The sequence below is a fragment of the Glycine soja genome, chromosome 5 (assembly GCF_004193775.1).
Source record: "Glycine soja cultivar W05 chromosome 5, ASM419377v2, whole genome shotgun sequence".
Taxonomy (NCBI): domain Eukaryota; kingdom Viridiplantae; phylum Streptophyta; class Magnoliopsida; order Fabales; family Fabaceae; genus Glycine; species Glycine soja.
In genome coordinates, this window is record NC_041006.1 from 36,578,474 (window position 1) to 36,589,690 (window position 11,217).

At 34.8% G+C, this 11,217-nt stretch overlaps 1 protein-coding gene across 4 annotated transcripts; it reads right to left on the reverse strand.

Annotated features, from left to right (window-relative positions):
• Positions 1-330: 330 nt before the first annotated feature.
• Positions 331-7,660, reverse strand: LOC114412887 (serine/arginine repetitive matrix protein 2-like). Of its 4 annotated transcripts, none has more exons than XM_028376985.1 (9): positions 6,878-7,660; positions 5,987-6,421; positions 5,242-5,761; positions 2,918-4,290; positions 2,781-2,835; positions 2,187-2,695; positions 1,697-1,770; positions 1,318-1,458; positions 331-964 (listed from the first exon to the last, which is right to left on the reverse strand). In XM_028376985.1, exons 1-5 carry the CDS (start codon positions 7,416-7,418, stop codon positions 2,795-2,797), a joined length of 2,910 nt encoding a protein of 969 aa, XP_028232786.1. In that variant the 5' UTR covers positions 7,419-7,660; the 3' UTR covers positions 331-964; positions 1,318-1,458; positions 1,697-1,770; positions 2,187-2,695; positions 2,781-2,794. The 4 variants fall into 4 exon arrangements, with proteins under 4 accessions (XP_028232786.1, XP_028232788.1, XP_028232787.1 ...); XM_028376987.1 differs by having other exon boundaries at positions 2,142-2,695; XM_028376986.1 differs by having other exon boundaries at positions 435-910; positions 1,697-2,695.
• Between the last annotated feature and the right edge of the window lie 3,557 nt (positions 7,661-11,217).

An 11,217-nucleotide genomic window follows, 5' to 3' on the forward strand; every position in this document is an offset into this window, starting at 1 on the left:
TATTTAAATTTTAAAAAGTACAATAAAGAATATAGTCCTAACATCGCTCTTTATGAAAAGAAAGATCTTTAAATTTTGATTAATAGTATATGTATCCCACGGCTTAAATTACTTAGTTCTAAGTCATGAACTGATGAATACTTTTCAGAAAGCAATTTTTACTTCTAACGGGATCAGAGAGGGGGGGACCTTAAGGAATAAATTAGTTACTAAATGAAAATGTAAGAAAGTGCCCTAAATAAAGAATCATAGCTAAAGCGAGGTTCCAAGAACCACATAACATAGTATGTAGAAAAAAGAAAAACAAACTTCAATTTAAGAGTTGGAATATTTATGTTAGACTCGACACACTTTGGAATTTCCATTAATAAACTTCCACTTCACAATCAAATATTAGTTTCACCAATTTTAACTTTGTTTTGTGCAGCAAGAGATGCATAGAACGACGTGATTTCACTCGATGACGATGATTAGCTACAAGCCTACAACTGAGTAGGTTGGTCATACAACTTAAATTAGGATTATTTTCGAGGAAAAAGTGGACCAACATTCGATCAAATATTCCCCAAGAGCCTAAGTCATCAACGCTCAATACTTCCCCCTCAGTTAGCCATTAGTTATTTGTATATGTTGAAGGGCACGCATCAACATGTTAAGAGCTCAACAATAACCTAGAATAGTACTACCCATTTCTTTTATTAAACCGTGCAGAACTATGAACAAACAGTGCGGTAAAGGCCTAAGCGCCAGCTGGAGAAGGCATAACATCAGTAACTAGACCAGGTGGTGAAGAGACAAGAAAAAAACGGAAACTAAAACACCAACAGAACTTCCAAGAACAAACTTCACACAATCATCTGGTGAAGAGAATTTGCAGCTGCTCATAAGATCATCATATCCAATGCTTAACCTAACCAAAAAAAAAAAAAAGGATGGGAGCAGAAGGGGCAAAGAGAAAACGGGGCTGGGGACAGAAAAAAAAAGAGCACAAAACAAGGGGATAAACTTAGTTGTGACCCACCAACAGGAAAAAAAACCAGAATTTCTTTAGCACCTCTCAGCAACAAACTCATTTTTTAAACCCACAATTTAAGTTTTGACAACATATAAAATCAACACAACAAAAACTCAACTCAATCATTACGATGACACTGAAAATCGCTCAATATGCAAATAATTGTAAAGAATGTGATGCAAAAACATCAATGTGAGCAGGACAACATACAGAACTACGTAAAGCATGGACAAGACTGACAAAATAAAATTGAAGATCCTACACAAATAGAAGAACCACCCGATAGTTTCACGGAGAATTACCTGTTGAAATCATTTGCATTACAGCATTTACTTAAGTAAAAACTGTAACTCAGCCAGTTGCTCAAATGCAACATGATGAAACTCATTGCAGCAACATCCAGGTTCAGTTGATATAGAAGCTTTACCTAACCATGACAATTTCTTGGGGGGAAAAAAGGAAAAAAAAAAAAGGAAAAAGGGGGGGGGGGGGGGGGGGGGGGAGTGCAGGACAATATAAGACACCAGATGATGGTAAAAATATTGGAAAACAGTACTTAGAGCAAATGCATTCGCACATAATACAAAGCTAAGCAGGCAGCCTCCCATATTGCTCTCAACACTTACTAGAAGAAAAACAAATATGCTCTAAACCATAGAGCATCAGAATCTGACTGCATACCTTCAATTACACAAGAGAAAATCAACCCAGCATAACTGTATCTCAAAGCTCCAACAGATTTCAATGAGAATAACCTGCATTTGTTTTGGATATAACATGCCCACCATACCACAAAACATGAGTAAACGAAACGGAGCCTATGGGTGGCCACATCAAATAATGATGCTTGCAACTAAACAAGATCATACTACAAAAATTGGCCACATCAACTATAGAATCTAGATATGACAGACCAATGAGGAGATAAACTTAAATAGTCACTGAAAGTTTAGTTTAACATATTGCTATCCTTAGTCCAATAAGTTTTAGATGCATATAATCGAACACTGGCTAAAAAGGGTTTCTCCCTCTGAACTATCATTTTTGAAGAACTGGAAACCAATAATATTCAGACACCATCAAATTTTAAAAATAAATATCAAGACCCAAACATAGCAAAAATTACCTTCAATAAAAAGAATAGTATACTTAAAATAACATTCCAACATACATCAATCAAGCAGTAAAAGAAGCATGACATAAGCGCTGCATGGTTGATTATGACAAAAGCAGGACACTTCTTGAAACCTTAAACCACACCAACAGCTGTGGGATTCTACACCTGATCTTTACCAACCCAACCTGCAAAAGAAATAAACAACGGAAGATGTTCATAAGAGAACAGAGAATATTCTGGGGACCAATCAAATAGTGGAGGCACCATCCTCTGAGAATTGCGGTCCTCCTAAGAAGAAACAGTATATTCCTTGGAAAAAACTTGTCAGGAAACCTAAATGAGAATCCTGAATTAGAATATGCTCTTTATCCCATAATCATTGACAGGTGCAGAAATCTTCAACCACAAAAAACCATGATCTGTGCAATGCTTTTGAAATAAATCTACACTATAGTGACAAGAAATGATAGTAGCCTTGAGTGACACCACTTCCGATTCAAGATTGAATAACAGAAATCTATACTCATGGCTATGTTCTTTGATATAATTTAGAACCACCACTCCTGTAAGCACAGAAAGTAACCAAGCATTAATAATCATACAATACAAGTGGATAGTCTTTTTTTCTATATTCAAGTTAGTCATTACCAAGCCAAGTTTGCTTAATATTTTTCACTTCCCACTTTTTCCACTGATATCCATCCTGCATCAAAGAGGATTCTCAGATTCGCAACATTCAACTAAACATAATTAACAACAATGCTTGAGAATGGGACTTCCCATACCTGGGTTATCATCAGCTCCTGCATTTTCACTTGACCCTTCTGATTTGTAGTTACCATTCACTGAAGTCAGTGTCCCATTATCATTCAGGATTGCTGAGTCCTTCGCATTTATAATTGGTTCCTGAAACACATCTCCAAAGAGTTTAGAATTTTCTTCACTGGTAGCACTTTCTCCATCATTCAAATGATGCTTAACTTCAGCAGATCCAGAATCAGAAGGTGATTTTCCTTTTGAATCATCCTCCTTGTAATTTCCTCGTAAGGGCCCACTCCCATCAAATTGTCCTGATTTTGATTTAGATGGGGTTTTCTTTTGATGCTCTGATTTTTCACCTCTATTTCCATATTTATCACTGTAGTGATTCTTACCTTCAGGGGACTTTGTCAGTTCAAAATTTCTCTCATCCAAGTTTATATGGAGTGAAGTGCCTCCTTTGTCATGCTTATCTTCTAATGATATTGACCTTGAACGCCTTCTATCATGATGCTTTGATTTCTTATCTCTATTTTCCCCTGATTTATCTTTAGAACGACGCTTCCCTTCAACAGATTTTGACCTACTCCTTTTAGTATCACGATGTTTTGACTTTTCATTTTTACTTTCATCCTCTCTGACATCAGTTTGATCCCTATTGTCTGTAGATCTTGATCTGGAGTGCCTTTTATCACTATGCCTCAATCTTCTATTTCTGTTTTCATCCAATCTCTCAGGAGAATCATGCCTATCATCCACAGATTTTGACCTCGATCGTTTTTTGTGCCGGGATCTACTTTCATCCACTTTTCTTGGGGATGACCGGCTCCTTCTGTGAGGCTTCTCATCCACAGATAATGACTTGGATCGCCTTCTCTCTCTGCGCTTAGACTTTCCATGCAAGACTTCTTCATTTTTGCTAGAGTGAAGCCTATCATCTGAAGATCTTGACCTTGAGCGCCTTCTGTTTCTTAGTTTTTTTTCATCAATCTTTGGAGAAGGCCTACTTCCTCTGCGATGACTTGGAGAGCCAGAATCAACACGTGACTGTTTCCTTCCTCTATGAGGTGAAGTTTCTCTATGACATTTTGGAGAAACAGGTGATTTCCTTGTATAAGGACTTACACTCCTACTTCTGTTTCTTCTTGAAGCAGATGAACGATGATCAAGTGATCTATCTGAATCTCGTCTTCTGTATCTATCTCTATGTTCCCTAATATCTCTATAGGACCGTCTTTCCCTATCATAGCTTGAGTAATGATGGGGCCTCAATGGTGACCTAGAGCGGTGATCCTTAGAATGACGAGCAGGTGAATAAGAGCGAGACCTCCTCCTTCTCCGGTAACTGATAGGAGATCTTGACTTTGACCGAGATCTTCCACGAGGAGGAGAGGATGATCTGCCAAAGGAAATTAAATTTTAGATTAGACAGAGAGCTTTGTACAGAAAAACAGAATATGATAATGACTGGTAGAAAAAAAAATTACAACAAGATTTTTCCCAATTTAATTCAAAATAACCACGAATCCATGATAAACGATAGACTTGCCAATTGCCAGGCCACCCACAATATATTTCTTTCTTCCATGTTAGACACCAGTTAATTCTAAGTACAAATAATTTATTCAGCCCAATTCTTCTTACCTTTTTTAGCATCTACATGCACATACATAACCCTACCACATCTAGCTAGAAATATAGAAACTTCATATGATTCAAATATTTCAAACTTTCTATGTTGAAACCTATAATAATTCAGGACAGCTGGTTGATTCAGTTAAGTCACGGCGATGGCATCAATTGAAATTCATATACAATTGTACATAACTTCTCTAATGAAAATCTCCCTTTCTAAAGAATCAGCACAAACAAGGAAAGCAGACCGATCAACAAGGAATTCTCCCAAGTATGTTAATTCATACTCTATTATTGCTGCGCCACCCAAATGACCTCCAATACTGCAGGAGGGCACAAGTCCCCATAACTCAGCAACTTTGCAATGCAAGAGTGGGGAGGTTCCTCAACTACAATGTACCTACTATTCCTCATGCACAGTTAGGATAGTTGGTTAAGTGTCGCATCAGTTGCAAGTTTGAACTAATTACAACTGTTCTGTAACAACATAAAAGTATTGTATCTTCTATTATCCCGAACATAATAAGAAATACAGAAACACTTCTCAGTTTTCTCTCTATTTTTCGCACCATCAGTTCAAACATTATGAGTTCATGTCTCCTACTTCCTATTTAGGACATCCCCGGAACAAAAATCAAACCTGGACTTAATTTGAAATAAAATCAGGACAATAAGCATATGTTATCCTCTAAACAATTGACAACAGTAATCAAACCTGGACTTTTGCTTTGTCTCTTTCTCTTCACTTCCAACTCCATCAGGATTCAATTTCTTACTTATTTCTGCAGCTCGGGCTGCTGCTAACTCCGTGGCAGATTTCATGGTTGCAGCCCGGGTAGCAGCCTGCTGTGCAGTCATAGATTGTTGCATAAGCAGTGCTTGCTGGAATTGCATCTGTTGCATTGCAACAGCTTGCTGCATCATCAGAGGAAGAGATGATGAAGCAAGTGAAGAATTCGCAACAGATGGTTTCTGTGGAAGTGATTTTGCCATTTCAACATTTAAAGGGCGCCCCCCAACATCTATGTTGTTTAATGCCAGAGCAGCAGTTGCCTCTTCAGGCTTCGAGTATTCTATATAGGCAAAATGCTTTGAATCTGTGATTGCACATTCAACAACAGTGCCACAGAATCCAAAGAGTTGTTTTAGCTGTTCTACAGTGAGAAGAGGGCTAAGATTGCTAACTTGAAGGGTTTTCTTCAATGCATCATCCTTACTAGCCTTTTCAGGTGAACCTATTGTGGTAGCAAATACAATTAGAAGAAAAAACTAGGACACAGTAAAACACAACAACAAAAAATAATGTCACAATCAAACATAGTGCAAAATTAAGGAGAGAGAGCTTTCATCATATTAGAAATTAGTGCAAAATTAAGGAGAGAGAGCTCTCATCATATTAGAAATTTAGAATTGTGAAATGATAAACGTACCACTAAAACAAAATTAAGATAACAGCATACCAGCGGAATCTTTCGCAGACTGAGCTTGCACCTGAGCTGCATGTGCTTGAAGGGCTTGAGCAGCAACTATTGCCTGAGCGGCAGCCATTGCAGCTGCAGAAGGTGCCATAGGAGCTTGGCTAAGTGTTCCCATTGAGGTTGTCGCAGCCAAGGCAGTCATTAACAAATTATGAGGTGGGTGATTCAACTTACAATCAACTTTCGCACAACGCCCATTAAGGTAATCACGACAAACTTCCCCAAGTGAGGCCCCAATTCCAGGCAAAATAGCACCACCAGAAGCTCCAGCAACAACCCCCGGAATCATTCCCAACAATCCAGGGAATGCCCCTGAAACTGACCCAGAGTAATTCGGCATGTTGGGCATAGTTTGATTAACGAGATTTGGAAATGAAGATGCAGGAGCTAAACCCAGCAGCCCTCCAGTACTATTACCTACAAAACAAATCAAAGCATTGGAAATTGACCACCATGAAGATCATTCAAACCAAAATACAGACATATAGACAGCGACGAGGTTATCAACACAACACCCCGCCTATGCATAGCCAATCTCAAGCCAATGTAATGAGAGAGGGTTGTGTTAAACCTTCGGCGGCCAACACAACACTCGTTGATATTAGATATACTAAACACAGATCACTCACGACAAGTAACCATGGTGTCATTGAACCATGTAGCCAATCTCACTTGGTGGGATAAGGCTTTTGTTATTGTTTGTTTTATCACTACTCATAATTACATCCTAGTCAAACCAACTTATTATCATACATATAAAAGGCAACCAAGTGAAACCAAACCAAGAACAACTCAAAACAACCACATTTGAGGCAAATGCATACACTACATTCAAAAAAAGAAAAAGCAAAAACCATAAAGCATATGTAGTACCTGCTGCACTGAAAAACACAGGAAATGGGCTCCCCATGATAGGCCTCCCATTACACTCAACACTGACCATATAATTCCCTCTCTTAGGCACCACATAAGTCACAGTATAAGTTCCATCCCCCATATCCTTCACCATCCCCTCTTGCTCAGTCCCTCCAACACCCAACCCGGGAGTCACCCTCACCTTTATTTGCGCGCCGCCGCCGGAAACCTTCCTCTCATCGGCGTCCTTAGTCACCACCACAAACGAGGACGGAGCGCACGCGGTTCCTCCGGCGATCCCGGTCCCCGCAGCGGTGCACTTGGCGGGCTCCACGGGGCCAATGGGCTTGTGGGCCAGGTCCTCGTACTCCTCCTCGGAGTCGCTGTCCGATTCAGCAACGCTCCCTCCTCCCTTGTCGTGTTTATTCTCCAAAGCCTTGAAGGTGGCCTCGAACGCCGCCTTCGCCGCCGCGGCCTTCTCCGCCTCGCTCTTCAGCTTCGCCTCCTCCGCCTGCTTCATCCAAATCGGCTTCGCAGCGCCCGAACCGCGATCACCCATCAAACCCTACCTTCGAAAAATTACCACCAATCGCTGATAGATAAATACTAGTAAAACCTAATTTCGGGGAAGGGGGATTTTCGATAAATTAGTGCGAGAACTACCCTATTTCAATAATAATAATTTCCAAGATTTGGAAGATTAAAGAGAGAGAGAGACAGAGAAAAGGCGTTGAATTGAATGGATTTTGAGGGCATTGAAATGATTGTTAGGGGGGTTGACGGAAGATGGAGGGTAGATTGGGGAAAGAGAAAAATGGGAGGTGTATTGTACCTGTTCGTTGGTGTGACGGCTAAGTTTGGTGTTGGAGCGTTGGGCTTGGGCTTGGGCTTGGGCTTCTGAAGTCTGATGGTAGGAGAATCAAGAATGAGTCAGGGAAATGAGATGTATAAGGAACATGCTTTACAGCACGTGTTATAAATAAGACTGATTATATTTTCAGAACCCAAAATTTTAAACACAATGAATAATTCTCTATTATTTCTATCTTTCTTTTCCTATCATACTACATTATCAATCAAATTAATCACTTATCTTTCATTTTTTTCTTTTCTTTCTCAAGTTTTAAACAACTCAAGATTATCCAATAAATAAATAAAGTTTTTTTACAAGTGGGAAAATACCGTAAATTAACCTTATGTTACACCTTAAATTGTTGATTGCAAATTTAAATTATAATTCATGTGTTCATATAATTCTTCTTATAATTTATAATTTAAATTATATTTATCTAGTGTGAATTTATTCATAGAAAACATATCAAATAAAAAGTCTTCTTATTATGAGTAATGAGAGCTACAAATATAATATAAACCATTAGATTATATTTGAACGGTTGGAATTAAACAAAAATGCACATGATATTTTTAAAGTAGTTATATGATCACAATCTAATATTTAATCTTCATCATCTACGTATGATTATAAAGTTTAAAACTATAGTTCTTACTTCTCATAGTAAAAAAAGTTTTTACTTCTTCACAATTGTGACAAAGTCCTTGTGTGTGTTTAATCAAGCATTTGGGATAGAAAAATTCTCTAATGGGTAAAGGACATGGGAAAAGCGTAGGTGCAGTGAAGTTCTTTTGGATAGTTTGAGAAAGTTAGGAATGAGAAGGTGATAAAGCAATTTGAAAATTCACCTGTATTAATGATTTTTTAAAATATCTTAGTCGCTTAATTATGTTTGTCATTGTTTTAGTTTCTCCCATCAAATATCATTGTTTTGTGATAATGTGTGATAAAATATTGTTGATTTGAGATATTTTTTCATAAGGCATTACAATTTTTTTGGGGATGTAAAACCATTAAAAAAAAAGTTTGAAGAATTGAAAAACATAAATAAATAGAGATATCTAGTAAAAAAAATTCAACAACCTCAACACACAGTTTAGTGGCCCATTGAATCATATTTAAAACACAAAATCAACAACTAAGTAAAAAAATTCAACAACCTCACATAAAAAAGTAGAGATATGTAGTAAAAATATTCAATAAGTAAAAAACTCAACTCACATAAATAAATAGAGACATGTAGTAAAAAAATTCAACAACCTCAACACACAATTTAGTGGCCCATTGAATCATGTTTAAAACACAAAATCAACAACTCATAATAAGTAAAATCATCAAAAATAAGCAAAATCACAAATCACTTAATCCATGAATCAAAACCCTAAGCACCAAAACTAGATAACCCATAATATTTGAACCCTTCGAACCCTGATTCCCTAATTCACTTCTTAAGCAAACACTAAACCATTCCATTTTAATTTTTCGTGCACAAAGCATTTCATTCCATCGGTAACACCATGCATAGAGCGAACATGAGATGATGATGGTGGCAAGATAGTGAGATGACGTGACGGGTTTTAATGTCACAAGAATTTTCAATTAAGTTGTTGATATATGTATTGTGGATTGTTGATTTTGCTTATTGGATCACCTTTTCTATTTCTTTCACTTCAAAATTTCAAATTTTCTTTTAACAGTTTCAGGTTACCAAAAAATTTGCAGCGCCTTAAAATCGCTAAAAAAATATCTTCGACTAATAAATTTTACCACGTATGTCAAACTAGTAATTTAAATGAAAAATCAAGGGTCATCTCATCATTGTTTAATGGTAATATTTGATGGAAGAGGCTAAAAATAATAATAAACATAATTGAGAAATTAAGATTGACCAAAAAAATTATTGAGGAACTAAAAGTGAATTTTATGAAAATATAAAAGACTAAGACTAAAAAAAATTGAGAGACTAAGACTAGTTAAAAAAAATTAAAGGAATAAAAATATTTTTTGTAAACAGATGATAGACTAGAGGTATAGTTTTAAAAAAAAATTACACGTGAATGTCACGTTACTGGACAACAAAGAGCAAAAATGTTAACGTATAAATAGTTCGATCAAAAATTTGATAAGGACTACAAGCAAACATTTGGAAAGTTTAGAAATCAAAAAGATATTAAACCCTATATATGATTTATTTGAATTGAAGGTACTTTATAAAAAAAATACTCATAATTAAAATACAATCAAACATATAAAATAAGAGATACAGATTGATTCCTATGATATTAAACCAAAATAAGATAATATCAAAATGATATAAATTTATCAACATTTATACATTATCTTAATATACATTAGAGTTTTTCTATTTTAAAATAAGTTTTATAAAATATTTTTTAATAAAACAAAATAAACAATGTTTGATGTAGATTTTATTATATAAGTTTGGATGATAAGTTTTGTAATAATAAATTTATATGTTAATAATATTTATTATATTTTAAATTTTGCTACTATAAAGTATGTGTTTATATATAATGCATTAATAATATTATATATTACATTAATAATTGTGTTAAAGTATTTGATTTATTTCTTTTAACTACTTTTAAATATATTTATGTAAAACTAATAATAATAATTGAAAATAAGCATATTTTTATATATGTAGTCAAAATTTAAAATAATTCATAATAATAAATTTTATAATCATTGAATAATCTATCTTTTCTTATTTTTTTCAGCCTTTCCATTCTATAGCTCGAAAGTTGTATACTCTCATGTTTTCATTAGGCCATCAATAATCAACCTTTTATATTCTATCTAACTTCATCATCCTAATGCACTTCAGACTTAGGATTATGTATTTTTTAGTTGTCATTGATTTAGTTTATTTCAGGATCCATAAATTCAACTATGAACCGACTCAATCCAAACATGATCTAAATATCTTATTGTCATGTTTGATTATGTTATGTCTTTATCTAATTATATCTTATCATATCTAATTAGTCCTTATGGGAACAATTATATATTATATTTATTAAATATTAATGTTATTTATATATTATATTTAATAAATACAACAATAAATATTATATAAGGAAATTCCTACGGAAAAAAATGTTTCTATAAATTGGTTTTTTAAACAATAATAATAATAATATCATATATATAGGTAATGATGACTTTTTATTTTAATAATATATTTTTAATATATATATATATATAAAATATGAAGTTCATGCATTGAATAAAAGTGTAATATATTTAAATACCATTACAACTAATTATATACAAATAAATTTAATAACTGTTATAACTAATACTATATGAGAAAAAATACTTACATTTCAATACTATAATAATAACACTAAATATTATATTAATTAATATTTATTCACAAGTTTAATTCATACACATGCGTAAGCACGCATGCACATACTTACCCACGTCCACGTGTGTATATATATAATACATTATTTGATCATATATTTACATATATAAT

Bases quoted from the DNA above. Each gene is read 5' to 3' on its own strand.
- LOC114412887 (XM_028376985.1), bottom strand. From the start codon at position 7,418: ATGGGTGATCGCGGTTCGGGCGCTGCGAAGCCGATTTGGATGAAGCAG. The intron at 4,291-5,241 runs GTTTGATTACTG...TTCCTTTGGCAG, and splicing joins GAGACAAAGCAAAAGTCCAG to ATCATCCTCTCCTCCTCGTG. The intron at 2,836-2,917 runs GTATGGGAAGTC...TCTTTGATGCAG, and splicing joins AGGAGCTGATGATAACCCAG to GATGGATATCAGTGGAAAAA.